The sequence below is a fragment of the Cinclus cinclus genome, chromosome 13 (assembly GCF_963662255.1).
Source record: "Cinclus cinclus chromosome 13, bCinCin1.1, whole genome shotgun sequence".
Classification (NCBI taxonomy): domain Eukaryota; kingdom Metazoa; phylum Chordata; class Aves; order Passeriformes; family Cinclidae; genus Cinclus; species Cinclus cinclus.
The window spans coordinates 19,356,513-19,380,357 of NC_085058.1; the positions used below are offsets into that span (position 1 = coordinate 19,356,513).

Consider the following 23,845-nt stretch of genomic DNA (forward strand, 5'->3'; position numbering starts at 1 on the left):
ATGCAGAAATCCAATTCAGTTAGAGAAGCAACTCTCATCACCCAGGCTCTGGTGTCAGAGATTAATCCACTGAGCTGACAATAAAAAACTTCCCCAGTAACTTCACTCCTACAAAAAGCCAAATGTCTTCAAAATCAGGACACGAATGTAGGGAAATTGTTCCTAGGCCACATCCTCCAGAGCTTGGGCAAACTCCCTTCCCCAGAGGAGAAGCAGCAGGAATGAGCAAAGCTTGGACCTTTCTGGGTTGGAGAAAAGTTCTTGGCTTCTCAGTCTTGGAGCTTCTCAGTCTTGGGGTTCCTCAGCCCTGGGGTTCTCCAGCCTTGGAAAAAAGGAGTCCTGGTCATGTTTAAATTCCTGCCACATTTCTGACCACGTCCACAGCTGTACCCCTGGGCTCAAATGGAAAGAATCAATGATCCATGAAGGACTTCAGGGGAACTTCACCTGTCCTGCAATATCTCAGTGGGATGCCACAAAGCATCCAGCACAATTCTCCACCCCTTACTTCTGCTGATGCCACCTTGGATCAGTAGCTCTGCTCTACCACATCCCCACTTCAGCACCTGTATGAGTAAGAAGCCTTCAGAGGAGATCAAGTTTAACAAATCAACCCTGTGCTGGGCTAAAAAAAGCTCAGCTGAAAAATACAAGGAAAAACAAAATCTGACAGTTGTAGTTTTCCACAGCAGATTTCAGCCTCTTGGGTCCTTCTACTCTAAGTTCACTGCCACTCTGAGAAGGTCAGGCATTGTTCCAGCCGTCGTGTTTTCTCCCGTCTCCAAAGAACCCAACTGTAGAACTGACATTTTTAAGAATAGGGGCTTTCAGGAAAATATTTACAGCTTCCTGGTTTTGCCTATTCCCAAGGCAGGGCTGTCATTCCATGCTCGAGGTGTGCTGTGAACGATTGTCTCCCACTGCTGGTTGTGCAGCTCCCGAGCTCCAGCTGGGGCTGCCGGCGCTGGGCACGCGTTTCCTGCCACCTGTCCCGCGCCGTGCCGGGGATCAAACCACGCCGAGGGACGTTTCCGACGTGGAGGGAGCAGCCTGTCAAACACAGGAAACGGCGACGTGCTGCTCCAGGTCTAGGCTGGGAAGGGAGGCAGCTGGAGTTTCTCTTTAGGAGATTGTTTGGAAAATGGCAGCTCAGGGTGTTGTGGGGAGCTCTCTGCAGAGCTCCCCAGTTGCCACATATGAGGGACTCCATGTGGGAATAGCAGCCACAGTATAATTTGACACTTGCAAGAGTACAGGACCCATATGCAAGATCCTAAGTCATAGATCTGTCTCACAAAGAGTTCCACAAAATGGAACCATGGAGGGATGAAGTATGCCAAAGCTACTCAGCTCTTTGAGGCTTCCTGGGCAGGTCTCCATACTGGAAGATAAACCTGGAGCAGGGTTGATCAGAGATGGTCAGTGCAAGCCCTTCAGAATCAGCTAATATCTTTACCTACTTATTCTGGGAAATGCCAGTATACTCACGCAAGGTGTTTGGCCAAAAGGAGAACCAAACCAGAAAAGTCACAACACACGAAACAAAAGAGTCTTCCATGGTGGAAATACTGGCTAAGACCCTTAGCCCAAGTTAGTTGTGTTTGAGCAGAACTGTGAAAGCAATAGAAAGTCTGGCCATCTCTTCCCACCTGGAGAAAGGCCACCAGCACATGGCTTGGACATGTCCTACCTTTCATTGTCTGTGTTGACTGGCATGCTGTTCTTATGCCATAGGATGACTGGCTCAGGCAAGCCGTGGATCTGGCACTGGAATCTTGCTACCCCACCTTCCTCCACCACTGCATTCTGAGGGTGGATGTGGAAGTCAGACATTGCTGGTAGACAAAAAGAGAAACAAAATAATTCACATGTTAAGAAAGATCCAGTAATTGGAAGCTGTGAGCAACTTCACATGACCTAGAAACACTCTCATTTCACACAGAATGCAAATGGGACTGTAATGCAATGTAAGAGCAGAAGGCCAGCTTGCAGCCTAACCTTCTGCATGGAAAAACAAAGACTGGTGGGAAGTTCTTGGTATCCTACCTGCCTCTGGATATTGAACTGACTGGCTCAACTAGAACAGGAGACTTTGCTCCAAGACCCTCACAGTCCTCAGCAAGGTCTGCTGGGGAAGTGAGAAACACAGACACAGCACTGGTACTTATCAGAGGTCATTCCCAATAGCTTGAGCAGTCTTTGGATCCTAGTCAACATTAAGAGAGAGATGGATTCTTTCTGTTGCCATCAATGTCAACATTTGGGGAGCAAAAGGATTCAGCCAAAAGAAAGAGCAGCTGCCAAGAGCTCAGCAAAGCAAGGCTTTTGGGGCTGGGACCACCCGACAGCAAACAATGAACCCCAGCATGCTCCTGCAGGGTGAATACAGACCAGCCTGTTCCAGCAAGCCACAGCTGTAACCACTGTGCGGAAACACTCTGGCATGCTGTTAGAGCTACATAAATAATACTGCAATTATTACTATTAATTAATTGGAAGGTGCTGCCTGTTGACTCCGCAATAAACATATTCAAAGCTAATAAACATCCCAGTGGTTATTGAGCTCATGATTCATTTAAAGTGCTGCATTCACAGGAAGGTCTCTTGCATTACCGCACAAAACGAACTTCAAGAGAATCCCCTACTCTGCTGCCCCAGCCTGATGACACCCCTCTCCCCAGCAAGAAAGCCTCGACCCCCTTTACGTGCATCAAGTGCAATGACTGTGGGTCTGCTAAGGAACAAGCTGCCTATGTGTCAGGGCAGCTTAATCACTCATCTGCAAACTGCAGTTGGGCTCAGGCAGATGGGAGATGGCCATTAGCAATCATACATTAAATATGTGTTGCATTAACCTGCGCTGCTCCCGCAACCACCGCTCTCAACCCACTGATGGCAGATTTGTTAAGCTGATGGAGTAACACGGAGCAAAGCCCCAGTCCTGAACAGTTGTAGGGTTGGGAAGGTTTTGTAGGTATGAGGGTGGGATGGGCAGCCAGCCCCACGTCGGGAGCCAGACCAGGGAGCGGCTGCGTAATGTTCCAGCCAGATGGGGACATACCAGCACAAGGTGAAAGATCACAGAAAATTGTATTTCTCTTTCCCAAGATAAAAGCCAATGCAATTATCCTCTCTGGTATAGGATGGAGCCCAATGGTGCAATGGCAATTTACCCAATTCATATAGATTTAGTCTTCAAATGAGACTCATCATGGCCCAGAGCACTCAGACATGGAAAGGAGCACAAAGGCTGCTAGGAGGTCTCCCACACCAGGTGACGCCCCTTCCAAGGTGGCAAAGGATGCTTCAGAAGATGGGGCATCCACAGGTACCTGCAGCAGGAGAGTTCAAGGGAGCCTGCGGAACATTTCAAGGCTGGAAACCCAGATCAGGGTGAGTGTTTTTGCAAAGCCAAATCTTATGGACCCTCACCAAAAAATTAATCCAAGAATTACTGAGAGTGACACAAAGTTCACTAAGAAATTTTTTTTAAAAGCAGGGATTCAGATGCCTGCAGGAAAATTCCTTTCAAATGTACAGATGCTCAGCACTGAGGTTTTTTGGTGGCTGACAAGGTTGTTAAAAGAGGCAGGTGTGAATGAGAACAGCCCCGGCACAGACTTCACTCTGCTGGCTACAGAATTCATGGGCATTCCTTTATTTCAGTAATATCACCTGTAATAGGTAAAGCTGCAGCAATAACCTCTACTCTTAAAGACACCAGTATTAATATTTATCATGAATAAAACATGGCAAGTTATAAATAATTCAGTTATGAGGATGTTAAGTAAAATATTACTCTTCAACGACCCTATAATGTGGCTTTGAAGCACAGTTTTATGTTAAATGCCTAGGAAACACTGTGACCCTTGCCAAGACCAGCTGGTTTGCAGAAGATGCGTTAAAAATTCATGGACTGAGTTACAAAATGCTATTTTTAAAACAGGCTTATGAGTTTATTTACAGTTTCAGAGACAAAAGACTTTTGGAGTATCTCCTGTAAAACAACAACAAAACTTCAACGTGAGTGATTACTAGGTTTTTAGCCTAGGAATAAATCATGAAGGAGAGGAGAGGGATAGGAACTCAACTGCTTCACAGGGCATTGCCTGGAGGGGCTAAATCTCTGCTGACCCACGTGAGGTTTTTATATACATCCCAACTGACTGTAACAAACTCATGCAGCAGAGTGCTTGCTCCTGTTTGTTACTTGTCTTTCCGTGGCAAGCAGCAGGACCCTGTTACCAACCATGTGCTTTTGTTCCAGCCGCCAAGGAGAGGAGCTGAACATCAGCCCGGGTGGGGTTGGCCAGCAGCCAGGGAGCTGCAGCTCATTTCTATGCTAATGGCCATAATAATTTTAAAAATAAATACATGCAATCACAATATTCACCCATGAGCTCCTAAGAGGGGAGGCACTCACTAATCCATCTGCCAGCGGTCTCTGCCATCCAGCAACACAGCATCCATGTGCCAATGGAGGGACTGGTGCTGCCCCAGGCCTTTTTTACCATTGGCAGCGGGGTGAGTGCCACCCTGCTCCCATTAAACTTCCCCTCTGCCATTTTCTTGTGTCATCAAGCCATAAATATAACATAAATCACATGCAGACTCATTGCTCCACACTAATTCTCCAACCTGTGATGTCTCAGTGCTTCTGCTATCATCCCACCTGGATTTTGGCTGTGGTACACAGCAACTGCCACAGGGCAGGGAAAGACAAAATTAGGGCTCACAGCAGACAGGGAATGGTCCTGACAGCCCTTTGACGCTGCAGGCATGGAGGAGCCCCTTCCAAAAGATATTGGCCAAGGCTAGATGCAGATTGAATGTTGACTGTCTATAGGCACACCGACACATGAAGCAGAGGAGTTCCTCTTCTTCCCTCCTTCCCCTGTGTTATGTAACTAAGGACCTCAACTAGGATGATGCTGGATCACAGGCAAGGCTCTTCCATAAAGAAACCTCCATGCTTGGGATTGCCCACTTAGCCCCCCGTGGGATGCAGTCCCTGAAGGCATGTCCTATGGACACAGGTGAGCAGCAACCCTTAACCTCATCCATATTCATGGAGGATTCATTCTGGGGTCTCCTCCAATCAAATCATAAGCACTTTCTCCATCCCAACAGGCCTGGTGGAAAGGCCAATGGAATAAAAATGAAAATAGCTATTGAGTGAAATTTTCTCTACTCCATAAAAATCTAAATTGAAACCATTAGTGGCCAATCCTTTTTTGCTCAGTGCAGCATTAGTGCTAAGCCAGAGATTGACCTAGATTTGATATAGAAAAAGAAAACATTAACTAGGTATGTCAAAGCAAATCCCAGGCCTTTAGAGTCATTAAAACACAAACATTGTGCAGGCACAAGGAGAGGAGGAAGACTTGAAAGGTTCAGTGCCAAACATGATGTTAGGAGAGCATTTGGGAAGGCCAGCTAGTTCTGCAATCAAATTGCCTCTTGATTTTAAATTACTTACAGGGAAACAGAGACCCAAGCTGGCTGACACAAGACAATGCTGGGGAGGAGTGAGCATCCACACCACCAAGGATGCCACGCAGTCCACAAATAGCAGCCCACAAGCGAAGATCCTTTCTCCACATTTCTGTCTCTACCAACCTGTTAAATTCAGACCTTTTACAATGGAGGCATGTGGTTAAAATGCCTCACAGTTGAGACAGTATAAGGAACAAGAGTTTTATGGGGATATATCTCCAGTACATAGGCTTACAGATGCTCCCACCAAGGAGGGTGGGCTTTGTTACCTCCGTCACAACTGAGGAAGGTGAAATCTGGGAGGCAAATTATTTGCCCAGTGCAGAGAATAAGCCACGGGCAAGCTGACCCCTTCCAAGACTGGCTTCACTCCAATGACAGTGAGCTGCTGATTTTTATAGTGAATTTCTCTACTTACTAATAAAATTCAGATCAGAATGAACACCATGCCAATTAATGCCAAACCTGAACCACTCTCAGAGCAGGCTGAGAGCTCCAGCAGAACCACCCTTCAATTTCAGTGAGATTCATGGAGCACCCAACTCCTATTCCTGAAAGCCACCAGTGCAAAGGTAAGCAGAGGGATTAAATTTTCAATTCCCTCTTGGTTTAAGAGACCTTCACCACTAAGTCAGCAACCTGCCAGGGAACATTCTCAAAGAAGTCAGCAGGTGAAGACTCTGCAGACTCATGTCCCTTATTTGTCCCTTCCACACTCTGGAAATGGAGGATCTGCCAAGGAAAAGGAGGTGGCACAAAAGAGGGGGGGGCATGTGGACACCACAAATCCCATCCTCTCCTCCTTTCCCCCTGCCTTCAAACAGCAGCGCCTGCCCAAGCCTTTAAGGAAAAGACACTGAATCTTCTTTCTATACATTTTTTTTTAAAGATGCATTTTTATAAAGCTAAAAAGCAAGCCCAGGGCAAGCCAGCCCGGTGGCTACTCCAGCTGCAGAGCAGCCTCTGTGCCTGTGAGCTGGCCCTGCGTGTCTAATGATGCTATTGTGCAAGGTTGTTGCTGAACTGCCATGAGCCCAATTTTGAATGCAAGTTGCTTTGTGCATAGTGAAGCGTGAACAACAGTGCCGCCCACTTATCTATTTAATTCTCCAGGAGTAGAAGGAGCAGGGCCCTTCTCTCACATCTAAAGAGAAGAAAAATCGCCTTTCTCTCAGCTTTGGAAAAGGAGGGAAATATTAAAGAGCAGCCGTGCTTCTCCCAGTACAGAGGAAAATCCTCTATGCCCCTGTCCACTAATCATAGCACGGAAAATCCCAAATCTCTATTGTCCATGCTGAGCCTCAGATCTCAAAAGAATATGGGCTCCAAGACTCAGGAGAGTTTGAAGTAAGGAAGACATTTTAGAGGAATGTTGTTCATTTAAGAGGAACCAAAACAGCTGGTGAGGTAAAAGAGGGAGGATGACCCACCTTGGTTTTTGCAGAGGTACAGGGAAATGGTCAGGCCTGAACACTTTTTATTTGGAGTATTTGCAATCAAATATTCCTCTTGTTCCTCTTTTGCTATGGCTATTGTTTTCTTCCCCTGGAGCTAACAGGATGGCTCAGAGCATGAATGGAGAACGGTCCAGGCTCTGTTCTCTCTGCTTTTTGCATACTCATGTCTCTTGTTTTCACCCACAATCAAAGCTGACTGGAAGAATTTAAAATAGGCTGAGAAGACAGCACATCATACAGACTTCTCTGGTTGAGGAACAAAGTCTCCACATGGCCTGTTTTCTTTTCCTGTCCCAAGCTCCTGGGACAGGGATGAAAGGGAGACAACAGATAATGCCTCGCAGTGGGACACAGCAGCTGCCCACTGAGGGAACATGCAACAGATATTTTACAAGAGGAGTTGGGGGGAAAATCTACTACCTTATGACTCAAGTCAACCAGGAAGCAAATTTTTGTCTGGTCTGGGACTGTGGCTTCTCAACTTTTTGCATAACACATGAGATGACTGTGAGCCAAATCCAGCTCAGGTCACCTCCCCGCTGCATTGCAATGAACAGCCCTGATGGACGCTACTGACCCATGATTTATTGTTGGGTTTGCTGCTTTCAGAAGCAGAAAAAAGGACAGAGCCCTGTAGGGGCTGCTTCCATGTAAGGATGATAAATATCCCCTGAAAGTAATGAACACATCTTCACTGCATGCAGAGCAGGGGTCAGAGGGAACAACCTCAGGAGCCCCTGGTTGCTCTGGCCATCCTGCATGAGTGAAGGAACGAGGTTGTGAGGAGGATGATGGGTTTTTCCTGAAAAGGTCCCTGTAGGGTGGCACCCTTTGAATGCCTGCACTGCAGCTCCACTCCTTATCCTGAGGCTTGACTGAATGTGCTGCTCATTGCCAGCACATTCAGCCACTCCTGCACAATCACAGGTGTCTCCAAACCCATATTCCAGTCCTAGAGAACAATTAGCATATTCACAGTATTTATTATAGCTCACTTATTGGGAAATTATCTATACCACCAACAGTTGTTAATGCAGGGGTACTCTCCTGTGAGCAGAAAGATTTTTGACTGGATAAATGCAGCCCCTGCACCACGAAAGGAAATGAACAGGAGCCCTATGGCCCAAGGACTGTTTCATACTGCAGTATCTCACAGTTTCTATAAAATTCACAAAATGCTGCACCTCTGGAGAGAGACAGACCCCACACTGTCCCAGTATAGCACACGAGGGAGCATCCCCAACATTCAATAGCCCACCACCCCCATTTATCTTAGCTCAGGGGAGCTGCCAATACCAGAGGAAGCCCTAGAGAGCACCTGGCCTTTGCCATGCTCTCCCTCATGCAGCAGCACTGCCCAAATGCTGCCTGCTGAGATCCAAGACCTACTATAATGTAGCTGCAGCCAGAAATCATCCCAACCCGGAAGCAAGAGCAGGGAGTCCCTGTGTGTCAGCACAAACGCCCTCTCTGAAGAGCAGCAAGTGGCCAGGGCTGTCTGAGAGCCCTCACACCTTTCCTATAAAGTTATTGATTATTTTAGGAACAGGCACAAAGCGCCACCCATGGTCACAACCAAAATCCAACATACTCCCTCCCTTGAGTACCAACAGCACACTCTACCCATGTGGCAATGCTGCTCCTTATAAACCACTTTGAAAGATGCATCTTGGCAATCCCATTGATCAAATTTCACATTTCTCTCCGTGCTCAGAGCATGTGGCAGCATCCCATCACGTTAGCAGCACAGCAGACAGGGTGGTTATTCATCTTCCTGAACCCTCTTGTTTTGCAGGGGGATTGACTAATAAACAGCCCCTTTAGCGCTCTCAAATTGGTTTCAGGGAGAGAAGAAGTTTCTGGTGAAGAGGAAGGCATTGCTGGGAGAGACCTTTATCAGGGAGCTCTATTGCAGTAATTTTTCAAGATGAAATTGCTCTCTGGCTCATGACAGCATTTAGTGTATCCTGAGGCAGCCATTTGTGAAGCCAAACCTGTGGTCCTGCTGCCCTGCTGCTGGAGGGAAGGGGGAGTATTAAATGCCATAAACAACTCTTAATTTGCCTGGGCAGACTGCACATGGGGCAGGTGATTCTGCAGGGCAGGAAGGGGTTATCTGTCAACTGCAGAGGGCTCCAGCACCAAGGGTGATGCTGGCCAGGCAACACTGGCTGCTGTGACACCTGTCCAGAAGTACAACTCACCACGAAGGGCTCCTGTGTTTTTGTGAGTGACTTCTTAAGAAACCCCAGCATCACACAAGGCTCCCCTACCCCAAAGCAGGGCTCCCCTCCAGCACCACAAGAAGATGTCCCCTCCTGTTGCATTCATAGCAATGGCCTCTTCAGGACTTTCCTCTGAAGCACACTTTCACTCTCTGCAAAATAGCAATGATTTATCCCACTCAAGTGCCCCTGCAGAACCCTGAAGTAATGAGAAAATGAAGGGCAAGCTGTCCACAAGCCTCTGGGAATGGTTGGCTCAGTGAGGGCAGAGTAAAGCGTGCAGTAGACTGCCAGCAGGCAGGTCTCTCCTGCCAGATTCCCATCCAGAGCTCCTCCTGTTTTTCCTACTCTGACACACACAATTAAGACAAATTACATGGTTACCACTTTGATTTGTTGCACAATACTGATGTTTTCCATCCCTCTCCCAAATATTGATGGAGATAGCAAAAGAGGAAGCTCCCACACAGCTGGTTTTGGCCCTGGACCATTTTGTTTGCAGCCAACTCCTTCCAATATCGAGCGTGGATGGACGAGCAATCCTGCTTTTCATCAGCTTGGAGAGGCAGCAAGCCAAGCAAGCACGAGATGTTATCCTCAGCAGCCCTCACAACACCTCTGGGTAGAAACATCCCTGCTCAGACCTCCCTGAGCAAAGTCAGCAGCTTCCCTGCTTTTTTGTGCTCACCAACGAGCACACATTTTGTTTCAGCATCTCCAGAGGCACTGGTGGAATCCATAAAGGTGAAGGCAAGGAAGCTTTTCATCACGACTGCCCACGGAAATGCCATCAGCCTCTCTTTCAGACAGGGAGCTGTCCTGATTTACAGGCTAATGAATTTAAAATGAGATGCATTTTTTAATTTTTTGTTGTCAGCCCCCATTTTTCTGCCAGCAATCATTCCAGTAATAGCTTTAAATTTTCAGCATCTGTTTTTACCAGCTCTCTTGTAATTAGTTTACTAATGTATTTCACTGCGCCTTTGTTATTTTCAGAGAATTACTTCATTCCCAGCTATCAGAGATAGTGCACTTCAGTCTATAAGGAGTTTGGCCTTTGTTCCCCCATGGTTATTCACACGGGAGAAGATGGCTCAGTGAATGACAAGCCTTTCTATCACTACATATTCTCCATTTAATGTCTTTATACTGGCTCATTAATTACCACAGAAAACTCCTTTCCAAACGGAACCTGTGATTTATAGAAGACTTGGGCAAGGTGCCATTTTTATCAGGCCAACAGCAAACAGCACCAGTGCTGGCAATTTGCTCTTCATTTTCCCTCCTGCTGCAGCAGGGTCAGCCCTGCCAAGGTGGGAGCTTTGCCTGGGCAAGGGAGCGCAGTGAGTGCTCAGTGCTGCTGAGCCATGGGCATCACACTGCTCCTGCTCAGCTGGGATGGACAAGCCCACGGAAAATTGAGCTACAGACTGTTCTGTCTGCTGCACAGATTGAGATATTCCCTTGGGCAGCTGCTGGGGCGTGCCTGGAAGAGGTGAAACTACCTCCAAGATGATCTCTTTCCCGAATCTGGTGGTCCAAGGGATGGCAGTGCATATTGCAAAGTATCTCGTAGGTCTTGGCAAAACCCTAAGCACGACACAGAGACTCTGGCTTTCATGAGTGGGCAGTCAGAGGTGATGGGCTCTGTGGCACCCAGAGGCATCTCTCTGCTGTGTCCCATCACACAGCAGGCCTGAGTCCCAGCTCTATCCCTGGGGGCAGGGGGAAGAGCTGCCCAAAGACACAAGGCAAAGGCTCCCTGTGGACCCAAGGCAGCCAGCGCAGGGGGGAAAGGCGGCTGTGGAAGTACCCCAAACAACAGTCCCTCTGTCTGACAGAAATTAACTTCAAATCCTTCAGAACAGTATGTCTTTCATCACATCCATACTCTGCTGAGTATGATAAACTACTCCCCTTCTTTATTAAGGAATGAAACACAAGTGGAAATGGCACACATGATAACTAAAGAAGTTATTTAAATAGAAAAATAATCACAAAAGGCTGGATTCCCACAGAGGAGCTGCCTCACATCACAGCAAGGGAAATACTCAGCATTGCCTGTGCACAGGGTTAGCATTGCAAAGAACTGCTCCAAAGCTCCTTTCTGTTCGTTCTAACTCTGAATTTCACTCAAACACAGGTGATTTTTCTAAATGCTGAAAGCTGCCCTGCTCCCATCCCTTGGTGCTGAGCATAGATATTGTGCTTCAGTGTTGCCCAGTCCAGACTGAAGGGGATAATATCAAAGATGTAGAAAGGACTGTACTTTTGTGATCCTGAGAAAATCCAGGTTCCTCCAAGGTCTGCTTTTCCTCCTAGCAGCAGCTAAGCCGTTAGCTGTCATCTCATCCCTGTGGCTGAGTTACTATATAAATTCCTGTTCACTCCTTAGCAATAGCAACAGCTTCCTATTTTGCTGGCAGCAATCCAGGGGAAATTCAAGCTGAATTACAGCCATTCTTCAGAAAATAGGCCAAATCCACAAAAGCAGGACACATGACCGCAGACGTAGAGCTCGTCTTTTTTTCTATTTATTTTGTGGTGAGAAACCCCTTTGGCTGGAAATAGCTTATCTCTGGAAGTCCCCCTTTCCGTTCAGGGCTGCCGCTCCTGGCTGCCAGCCAAACCGTTACCACCTCAAAGAGAAAGTTCATAGCTCCAGAGTATCGGCCCCACGCTACAGGACATGCGGTTTGATGTTTTCACCGATTTCTCTCTGGGAGCTGGGAGGAGATGGGGATTGTATTTCTGTGTATGAGCCCGTGAGTGTTAACTCCTTTCCTGCACTTCTGCTGAGATGGGTGCACTTGGGGCAGAACAGGCACAGTAGTGTGCACACACGTGCATGTATGTGGATATATGATAGAAAAAATTGTTCCCTGTGAGGGTGGTGAGGCCCTGGCACAAGCTGCCCAGAGAAGCTGTGGATGCCCCATCCCTAGAAGTGTTCAAGGCCAGGTTGGACAGGGCTTGAAGCGATCTGGTCTGGTAGAAGGTGGTCCTGACCATGGCAGGGGGTTGGAAGTAGATGATCTTTAAGGTCCATTCCAACCCAACCCAACCCAGTCTAGGGTTCTGATGATACAGTATGGGGGTGGTAACACAGGTCAGACTCTGTGAGCCAGGGTCTGTCCAGACTCCCACGACAAGGTGACAGCTTCCATTTCATACCAGGTCCATGTGAAGAAGCCACTCTATATCAAAGCACCTCTGCCCCTACAGTGAACCCTTTCTCCCCCCTGTGTACCCCACAGCATCCTAAATATGACTGGGAGACACATCACCATCCTGGCAGACAAACACAAGTAAGGATACAAGAGAATGGTTGAAAATAAGAAGGATGTGGAAGATGGTGACACAGAGGAAGGAAGTGATAGCCGAGTTACAAACCACCAATCTCACCATCTTTATCTGCCTCGCTATCATCAGACCATCACTGAACCTGAGGAGCAGTGATGCATTCCAGGAAACAGTTCTCCAGGGAGGACTGGCTTCTTGTTGATAAAAAGCAGGGAGGTTTATCTCCTAAACCCACTGTGACACATCACCCTGGGCCCAGTTTATCAAATCAAACTGATTACCTTTGAGGACTCATTGAAAGGAGGTGGCAGGAGAAAAGTCATGGGTCAAGGAGGCAAGACTGCCGTCACCCTGCAGTGCTGCTCCTGGATCAGCACATCCTTTCTGACACGTGCTGAGCAGCAGTGGCTGGTGGGACAACACTGCCTGGGAAATCACCACCAGCACTAAACCATCCCAGAGCAGCACGTCAAGGAAGCAAAGTGACAGAAAGAAGGGACACACTGATTTCCTGCAAGGCCGTCACAGAGCTCAATGGTTTATTGTACCTACAGCCATACCACACAGGGCTGTGCTCGCTGGGCAAGATACCTGAGAGAAGATGGTTTACAAGAGCAGGTTTCAATATGGTAGAGAACAATCTGACTGTGCCCATGGGAGAGCCACCATCATAATCTGCCATCACCCAACCTCTGCACTGTGTCACACACAGAATTTGCATATGCATCTCTTACTGCTACAGAGAAATAACCAAGTCCTTTTTGTGAGGAATTTTGAAAATGAGCAGTCGAGCAAAACTAAATTTCAGCCTTGAGCACTTTGCTAAGGCATTCAGATATATACTTCAGATGCTTCTAATTTTTTTTTTGTTTTTTTTAATCCTTGATTAAACAAACACAGGTCACCTCAGGTGGTGCCTCTCCTCTTTTTTTGCAAGGACCTTTGGTACTGTTTATGGGCACAGGATATGACACAAAGCCCTGGGTAACAGGAGGAGAGGGCAGTGATGCTCAGGAAGCCTTTGAAGAACATTCTCATGGGATGCTCCCAGATGGGATAACTATCAGCTCACAGGGCTGCACGGAGAGGCTTTATCGATTTGTTGGGAGGAGAAGAAGTTGGAAGAACCCATGCTATTTCCTGATGTAAAAGTTGCAAATATTTTACCCAAACGTTCCTGCTTCTTCCCGTGTTTGTGCACCCTGAAACTGACTTGGGTAGGTCAGGGGGGTAAGGCCACCAGACTCCCTGAGCAGTGGTTCCCTGACTAGGAGTCAGAGATTCTCCTGTGACTACCAGCACCTAAGCCCTCTGCAAATGCACCAAGTCCCTACACCCTCCATTGATCTCCATCCACCCTACCAAACAACCTCCAGCAACAAAATGCAGTGCCATGAGCAAAAGAAAAGAGGAGGTGCTGAAAAGAAACCCAGCAGGCAGTGCCAAGCCTGGAGTAGAGGTCAACACTGACATTGCAGCTCCTGCCAAAGGAGAAAGAGTTAGAAGACATGCTGGATACTCACAATTCAAATTTAAATACCAGCATTTACCTTCAAAGACTGTTAGTGATGCGCCAGCCAGACAGACTTGCAACTGCCTGAGACTCCTCTGTCCTGGTCCCTGCTCACGCACTTGCTGTTCTCATTTGCTTCCCAGACCCATTCCCCATCTGGGTGCCAAGGTTAACATCATTTAGCTCTCTGTCAGCATGAAATTTCATTTTAATTAAAGCTAAGTTTGGGATGCACACATAAATGTGAAAAGTTGCATGGGCTGGAGCGATGATAAATGCCAAGGAGAAGCACCACTGCAAAAGTGAGTGGGTTTTAGGGAGCAGGCAGAGGTCAAATGCTGCACCTGAAAGGAGGGATTGCAGAGGGGCATTTTAAGTGACTTAGAGCTCTGAACTTGAGCTTTGCCCAGTGTTTGCAGCACACTGGGGAAATCAGAGCCAAAGCCTTGTAAGCCTGATCTTCAGGGGGCCCTTGCAGGGATGCTCAGTGTGTTCTGTACCAAACCTGAGGAATCAGTCTTCTCCCTCCTGAAATGTGCATCCTCATCAGAAAAAACACTTGCAGCCCAAAACAGGTGTCTCTTCAGGATTAACAAAAGAGATGAAAACTCTGTAACAAGCAGGTGACTGTAGCACAGAGTGTTAAGAGACCTGAGAAACTGCTGGGCCACCTGAAATATTCAGGAAGGCGATTAAATCTATCTTAACAAACCTTATGGCATCTAAAGGCCCCCCAGGAGACCCACTGTAATACCCTAATAACTTGCTTATGTCACCCAAATGTCCAAGAGGATCTTCCATGAGGGTGTGCGTGCACATGGGACTGTGTACCCCATATGCATATTCAGGCAGAGAATAAAATACAGGAGAAGCAAAGTCCTTAACACACTTGTGTAGTGCAAGGCAGGAGCATCCACATGGAAAACACTGTCAGCAACTTCACAGCTCTCCCCACCACGCAGCAAAATAAATAAATAAAGAGAGCTGCAGGAATTAGCAGCGAGGGTGACAGCACTGAAGGAAAATGAAAGCAGAAAAGGGGGTAAGGAAAAAAAAAAACAAAAACAAACAACATCCAGCCCGGCTCGCTTTTGTGTTCTCGCACAATGGGGCACGTCAGCTCCGGAGCCTCCGCAAGCCATCACCCGCCATCTGGCACCGGGCTGGACCGCTAATGGGAGGCCCCGGAGCCCCAGCTGACTCCCAGAGCCACAAGGGAAATCAAGCTGATGATCTCCCCACATTAAGCCATCTAAATTAATGCAGATGCGTGGCCCGCTCGCGAGAAATTCGGCTGGTGAGCGGCGGCGAGGAGAGCGGTGCGGGGCAGCCGCAGCCCAGCACTGACTTCAGCGGGGCCGGGGCGCTGCGAGCCACCCTCGCTCATTTGCAAGACAAATTGTTGGCGAGGCTTTCTGGAAGCGCTGCCTTTTTCATCCAGTGCTGGCAGCTCGGCTGCGAGATGCGCAACCCCGGCCAGATGCAAATTCTGCAGCGGCGGGGACAGCCCCGATTAACTCAGACCGTGCTCTCAGAACCAGCCTCATTAGCTAATGTCCCTGTAATGCCCTAATGGAGCAGACTGGCTGGGAAATCACTGTGCACGGGGTCCAGGCAAAGAAGGGGGTTGGAGGCGTCGATGTGAGCGCTCTGGGCGAGGTTTGGCAGCAGTGCCTCAATGGTTTTGGCAGGGTGGACCCCAGAGGAGTCGGGACCCAAATGAACATTTACAGCCATGAATGTCTGAGTTCCCTAATCACCATGGTACTTACTGGACAAGGGTGCAGAGCCTGGCACGGAATCACAAGGGAGAAGTCAGTGCTGGTGGAGCAGAGAGCTGGCTGAGCACCTTGGCAAGGATGTGAGTTCAGCTCCAGCCTCTTCCCTAGCCAGCTGTCGTATGAGGATCAAGAGAGCAAACCATCGGGGGTTAAAGATGCACAGTGATCTCAAGGCATGGAAGTATGTGCTGGAGAGGGTATCTGCAGCCCAGTGGGACACACAATCCCTCCTGTTCCCCTGCACCTAACAGGACTGTGCCTCCAAAAGCTCCCAGGTGCTACCCTGGGGACATCTGGATGCTGATCCATATCTGATGCAAGTCAGAGCTCTCCGAAGGGACTCAGCTCTGGCTGGAGCAATGCACAAAATCTGCCCCCTCCATCTGGGTGCAAACAGAAAAGTCAACCTTCAGGAAGGAATTTTATTTCTGCTCTCCATCACTTGCTTCATGGAACTGATGGAAACCCAGTTCCTGTAAGAAGCAATGGCACTTATCATCAGTGCCAAAAAAAACACCACATACCTTCCCAGAGTGAGCTCAACCAGCAGAGACCTGGGAATTGCTGCAACAAACCTCAGACCAAGCAAAACCCAAACCTTTTAACAACTGAGGCACATTTCAGCCCCCCCAGGTCCAGCTGCTGTTGCACAGCCCAGGGAACCTCCGGGGGTGGCAGTGATGCCTTGCAACAAGCAGGTATTTGGGGATCCATCACTGTCACTGACAGCACCAAGGGTAAACCCAGACCTTTTCTAATGACGTTGGATTCATAACCTATTCCCACAGATGGAAAATTTTATTCCCAAATGCTCTGAGACCCACATGGCAGCAGCTTGAGTGATTACAGTCTCTGCTATCATTTGCAGGGAGGCAGAAAAACCCCCCATTTTACCTAAAGGGGAGGGTGGTAGCATATGGTAAGCGTAGGTTACACACAGCCCCAGGAGCAAAGCTGCAGCCCTTACACAGCTCACACTGTCTCTGAAGCGTCTTCCAGATCTGTAATAACCCAACAGAAGAGAAGCAAAATTTTTGCTGGGGTAGGAGAAGGAGAGAAAATGTCCCCATGCAAAATTTGCTTCAAAATTCAAGCTAGTTGAAATAATCTGTTGGTAAACACAAAGCACCATTGGGGTAACAGCTGAGTGGAGGCTTGTATTAAACAAGCATCTTCAGATAAAAATATCACTCATCTAAAAGGCATCACTATTCATTCATGCTCAATAAAACACAAAATGGTTACAGATAGAGCTGATAGAAAATGAGAGAGAGAAATGGAAGTAAAGGTAAAGCTGCCAGGCAGGAAACAGCACAAGAAGAAGGAAAAAGAAAAAGAAATATCACTGTGAAGAGGTTGATTTAGCATTCTGCTCTAGGAGAAATTTCAAAAGCAGGTTTTAATATCTGATAAAACTTCACTGCTGGTTGCCATGCTGCCTGACAGAAGCACAGAAGGGGACTAATAGCCCTGGCATGCGACATGATAAAACATTTTAAGCTGCATAGCTTCACTTGGACTTGCCACTTTTAAGGCCATTTTACGGTTCACTGCTATCCCTCAGTGCCCTACCAACAACCCCTGAGCATGCACAAGCTCTACTCTACCCAGCAGGCAGGTAGTTTCCCACAAGGATGAGTTTTTCCAGCCTGTAGATTTTCACAGGTGAGTATTACCATTTGGCAGCATTGCTGCAAGGAACAGCAAGGGCTGAGTGCAGGGGACCCAGGCTGGTGGCTCTGCTCCTCTCACCAGAAATTTGACTCCTCCAGGGCTCTCATCCCACTAAAACAGGATCCCCTCAAAGTCCTACATCATCCTAACCCTTCATCCACCCAGCTGGATGCTGCTGAGTTGGCATTAACAAGAGACGTGGGGGGCTCGGTTTGAAATACACCTCTGCTTTATAGATGATTTCCCAATCTAATAAAGAGACAAAACATTATTTGTCTTTCCTTCTCTTATTTCCCAAGGAACAGCAATAGTGGAAACATCTTTCTGCCTCACCAATAAAACTTTTATAACCCACTTCCCTGGTGGCTTCTAAGCAAAGGCCCTTTTCCCAATGAGAAGACTGGGAAAAATAGGGAAAGGAGAGGCATGATCTGTATTCACAGCCCATACTAGCTCAGGTGGTGGCATGAAACACTGGAGTCACGCCTGGATGCAGGCAGTAAAAATACTCCTTTTCCCTGCTGCCCAGGGATTGTTCTTGCCAGGTAATCCATGCAAAGGGTTATTGGATACAGCACAGGAAAAGTACCACTACCAAAATGTAAAAGCTACCTGGCCATATGAGGAAAAAATAAAAAATAAAAAAATGCAAGCAACTGAAAAATAAGGCAACTAAAAACCCAAAGACAATCAAGATGGGGTGTGTTGCTGGGTCTGAGTCCTATTTTGTTTAGGGGATTTTTTTATTTTTGGCAATGACCTGGTACCAGTTTTATTTACTAGCAGCCATCCTGCCTTTTTCAATTTGATTTTACAGTAGGAGAGGAGTAGAACACTGGGCAAATTTGGGCACAGACTGGGCAGGTTTACCTGCAAATCCCTCTGGACACAGACTTCTCACTTGTAACTACATTTTCAGGAGTGCCAAACTGCTACAGGTGTATGGCCAAAACAGATGAGACTACAGAGCAGGCTGGGGATACTTTAAGACAATTTTTTAAAAAAGCACAGGATAATCAGCACACAAATACATCAACAGGTAGCAGTATTTCCACACTGTATTTCCAGCTGGAAGGAGGAAGAACCAGCAGAAAACAGGCTGTCTGCAAGCAATAGTATTTCTCGTGGTCTTCCCGGTGATGATGCCCAACACAGAATAAAAATAATCACAGAATCACAGAATGGTTTGGGTTGCAAGGGACCTTAAAGCCCAACTCATTCCACCCTCTGCCATGGGCAGGGACACCTTCCACTATCCCAGGCTCCAAGCCCTGTCCAACTCAGTCCTGAACACTTCCAGGGATGGGGCAGCCACAGCTTCTCTGGGCAGCCTCTGCCAGGGCTTCACAGGGAAGAATTTAATCTCAAAATCTACCTCTGAGCTCCTTCATTTTAAAATCCCTCCCTAGGTGTGACAGGGGGCACAAAACCACTGACTCGCATCACAGCTCCAGGACTGCTCCAACTGAGAAAGGAGAGGATTGGCCAAGGCAGATGATTATAACAAAGCCCTAATTAGAAGTAGGGAACAGGAAGGACTTGGAAGGTGAAAAAATACCCAAAGCAATATGCTTAACTATCCTGGAGGAGCCTTCACCACTGATCTGCTACTGCCTTCATCCAAACATAGGTTATCTTTTAAGATTGCTTCTAAATCCAGGAAACTTTTCCTGGCCAAGAGCACAGGGTCAGGAGGAGGAAAGAAAGGAGAAAGCAAGCTACTAAGGAGGAGAACAGGAAACTTTTCTTTTTTAATTACATAAATCAAGCCAGGGACAAGACTTCATGCCCCAGAAGGCCAGGTTACTCATACATTCAAACATGAACTCCAGGAAGGAGAGGTCTTTCCTTTCTTTCTGCAAAATGTTTTGGTTTGGTTTGGTGTTTTTTTTTTGTTTTTTTTTTTTTTTTTAATGGAATGGTTTTAATTAGTGTGCCCAAATCTTGTAAGCAGCTCTGGGACCAGAGAAGTCTGCTCTGCTAATGGTCTCAGAGAAAGCCAAGCACCCCAGCAGGATTTGTCCCAGCTCCCAAAGCTCATCCCTTTGGCTCCACATATCTCCTTTGGAGACACCATTACCATTTCCCTGCACTTCTTCAGACCTGCTGATGATAGCAACTGCTCATTAAAGTAGCATCTTGTTTAGAAGGGCCCACACCTCCTCCCGCTACATTAAAACAGCAACCTGACCTCAATAAAGTATAAAACAATTAACTTACTAATTAGTCAACAAATAACTGTTTCACCCAAGTAGATACCAAGTTGTTAGGAAATCTATTAGCATTTCCACTGTAATTTCATGCTTTGCTGATGATGAATAAAACAAGGTTGAAAGGGACCTATTCATGTCCAGAGCACAATGCCCAGTGGCTGTAAGACAGTGGAAAACTTCCTCAGAAGAGCCAAATACTGGGACCAGAACCACTATCTGAACAGTGTCACTGACACCACAGCAGCACCAAAACCTGGCAGGGACAGCATGAGGGGCCAAGAGGAGGAGCAGAGGCTGAGAAGCTCTGCCTGCACTTCCCAATCAATATGTAGGACAAGTTCATGCGTTCAAGTGCATTGGGCCAAAAAAGCCCAACATTTTGCTTAAAATGATTCCTTTAAATTCCCCCAGCCAGCTCCACCATAGAGAACATAAATCCTACTAAAAAACCCTAGTTTTTAGACATATCTCCATGTTTCTTTGTGCTGGTCATCAAAGCCTGTTCTCCTGAAAATGTGGGCAAATGTTAAAATAATTGTCTGTTTTGGTCCCAAGGATAAAAATTTGGGTCTCCCAGATGGCATCCATTTCCCTCTTTCCATGCCATCCTCTTCCCATGTCAGGACATGCTCCCTGGTTGCACTCTGAGAAAGTAACAGGGGAGATCTTAGTGTTTAGTCCTGACTGGCTTCATGCCTGCCCTGGGTGTGCAACCTGGGTGTGCAGGCTGGATGGGACCCCATCATGGGAAGGGACAAGGACACAGCCAGCTCTGAAGGTAAGTATACACAATCTTGGATGAGCACACACGTGTCCAAGGATGTTCAGACAGTGATGGTAAGACCCAAGGGGCAAAGCACACAAGCTGCTGTTTAACAAGATGTACTAGAACTTAGCTCTGTGGTCTCTTTCCTACCTATGGATGAAAACCACCTAGAAAATGGGTGTGAAATTTGGATCTCATACAGTGAATCACCAGGTGCCTTGGACTGTCAGCAGGCACAGTCTGCCTGCCAGGGGTACACCAAGCCCACACCCTGACTTCACAGCTGCTCCCTGGGGAGGGCAAGGAGGCTGTAGACAAGCTGTTCCATTCATACTGAAACACAGGGATAATCAAACCCAATGGCATGGGCCTTACATAGGGAAAAAAAAATGAGTCACAATGTTTGGATCAGTGAAATATTCTGCAGCCATGCACAGTTCTCCCCATTCAGGCAAGGGGCTGCTGTTTGGTTGCATTTGACCCAAAAGATGACATCACCTTGTGGTTCCTGGAGAGTTTCACAGAGACCCTGCACACAACACATCCAGGTCAACACATCCAACTGCCTGCAGAGAGCCCCATTCCACCCACACAACCTACACCCATGGAACACAGCCCTTGCCTTCCTCTTAATCCAGCATTGGAAAAAATTTGCATGTTAGAACAATTAGATGTGAAACATTACACGCCTTATCTCAATGATATTACATAATTGGATTTGCAGAGTACACAGATAATGGAAGACAGCTTACAGCAGCCAGAAATATAAATCATACGCTGGATTTTCTACAGTTAAAGTTAGGAATATTTTAAGAGGCCACAGCAAATACATTGTTTATATTAAGAAATTGAATCATGTTATTAGGCCCTCTGTTCATCTAGTAAAATCTTTAAAAAGCTCATAAACTTGTTACTTTATTAGTTCAGACTTATTATATGCATTTGAAGCAATACTCAGAGGTATTGTTAAGCTACTGCAGGCAAGGGTTACAGGTCTCATGTATTTTCCTTTTGGTAGTACCAGATGTGCTGGTGGCAGTGGCTGTGCCGAGGGTTTGTTGGGAATCTCAAAGCTCAGAGTTTGCCTAAACAAACTTTCGTGTGTGTGTGTGTTACTGTTCACTGGAGACCACAGGCACATTTAGTGCCCAGGCAGCTTTGCTTTCTCCTCAGATAAATTTTCGCCTGCCTGCCCACCCCTTCAAGCCATCCTTGCTCAGAAGGAGAAGACACCTGAGGGCTGCCACTGTAAATGCAACTGTAATCCTGCTCCAGAGTAAGGATGCCTGGACTTCTTGCACTAATTAACCCGAACAAGTTCCTACTCTGCAACACCCATGGAGAGTGTGCAGGACCCTTGTCTGTATCACCGAAGCACCCACAGAGTGTGTGCAGAACTCCAGTGTGACACGTGTATCAGGGAATCATTTACAGAGCTGCTCTCACAGCAATTTATCTCCACCATCCTGTTGGATCCAGATTTATGCAAATAGCTTAATGTGTTAATTTACATATTTGATGAATATGCATTGTCGCACCCATAGAAATGACAGCAAACATCCTAATTACCAGCACACAAGCCTGATCAGGTTGCACGATGGAAGAAGCTTGAGAGCTGTGCCACGTTTCTGCTCGTTTGGCTGCTGCATGCACTGCCCAACTGCTCCTGAAGCTGCTGCCCCTCATCCCATCCACTCCCGATGTGCCCTGTGCATCAGCACCCTCGGATTTTGCAGGTCAAAGACCATCTGATCCCAGAAGCCTCTCAGTATTGCCAACAGATGTGCTTTGATCTCCAGCCTTGCAGTCGCCAGAGTTCCTCCCCAGCCCCGCTTGTGGAGACCAGCAGGAGGACTTTGACTTATTGGAATAAACAAACCCATCCCTGGTGGCTTCAGAGAAAGTCTTGAGAAGGGACTCCAAAGTATTCTTAAACATCCATAGCACAAATTCACAGAACACCAAAATGAGGGTAATTTTCTTATCCTTTGGCAATCGTGTAATTTTTAACCCACTCTGCTGATTTTTTGGGGTTGGATCTGACTCAGGAAAGTTAAAGGGTATCCAAAGCAGGATGTATGAACACAAGGACATGACCAGCCTCCAACATGAGCACCCCCAGCAAGCCAAAATCATGTTCCAGAGTCTCCAGGAGGCGTTCAGGACCCCATTAAATCATCCTAGGCATCAGTGCTCCAAGGGGGCTATGCTTTGAACAGCCACTCTAACAGAGGCAGGACTTCACATCATCATCCCAGCACCATGAGAGATCTGCCCAGCCTGAAACCTGAACACCAAATTTGGCAAGCTATGGGGTAAATGGCTCTCCCCACACCGCCTCCTCCATCCCTCTGCTTTCCCTGGGCTCCCTCCTCCCGGAGCAGCTGTGCACCAGGTGAGCTGGCTGGCAGGGAGGTTGGGCAAGGGGCTCGCAGCCCCCGTGACCCCGCAGCTCCTCTCCCCCTTCCCCGATGCCTGCCTGCCTTTGAAGCCTGGCTAATGACAAAATGACATCCTGCTCCCTCCACCTCCCCCTACCCACTAAGGGGGCCCCCTCGCCTGACCTTAAGGTGTGACGGCTCCTCAGCTTCAAAGCAGGGAGAGGATGCTCGGAGCTGAGCCCCAGGGGAGGTTGAGGGGGGGTGAAGGGGTTGTGGTGAGGAGCCCCACATCACCCCACACTTTGGCTTTCCCCTCTGGCCTCTCCTCACTGCTGGCTGAGAGGAACACGGCCATTTTGCAGCCTCAGGGGTGACAGATCTAATGGACATGTCAAACAACCATGTTTCTCCTTCCACTGCAGCCCTGAAAGGCTCCAGGGATGGCTGATTTTCTATGGCTTGTTTGAAACCTCAGCAGATTTAATCACTACACTGAGAGATTTTACCTGGAAATCAAGCCCTTTCCAGGTGATCAGCCACCACAGCTCCCTGTGCCACCAGAGCCTAAATTCTTTATAAGGTCTAATTATTGATGCAGACAAGCACTGATCACTCATCATCAGCGTTTCAAAGAAGGATCAGATGAGAAGCAGCTCTCTATTTGAGATGTCATTAAATCAGGTTTCCCTTACCTGCTGCTCAGCTCAAACACTGGCAAAGAGAGACAAGACTATTTCTTACAATGTTTCCTACCTCGTCTTTAAAAAAAAAAAAAAAAAAACAAAGTCCTCCAAAGCTTTCCAAGCAGACAGGGGAAATATTTTTTAACCTCTCCCTCTGCAGTTTAGTATCAGCAATCAGTTACCACTGGCTCAGATTTATTTAACAGGAAGTACAGCATGAACAAGCAACGCTCTACTATTAGAAGCTGGAGATACAAAAACTCCATCACTGGCGGCTGCAGCCATCGTAAAGGCCATTAAGGGAGCTACTCTGCCTAAATGCACATAATCAGCAAATTTATGGCCTGTTTCTT

General features: G+C 47.4%; 1 protein-coding gene across 1 annotated transcript in view; it reads right to left on the reverse strand.

Annotated features, from left to right (window-relative positions):
- Positions 1-23,845, reverse strand: part of IGDCC3 (immunoglobulin superfamily DCC subclass member 3) — a 93,951-nt gene that overhangs the window by 35,852 nt on the left and 34,254 nt on the right. Inside the window, exon 3 of the mRNA XM_062501568.1 lies at positions 1,691-1,835. Coding sequence (XP_062357552.1) covers positions 1,691-1,835 — 145 coding nt within the window. The remainder of the gene's footprint in view (positions 1-1,690; positions 1,836-23,845) is intronic.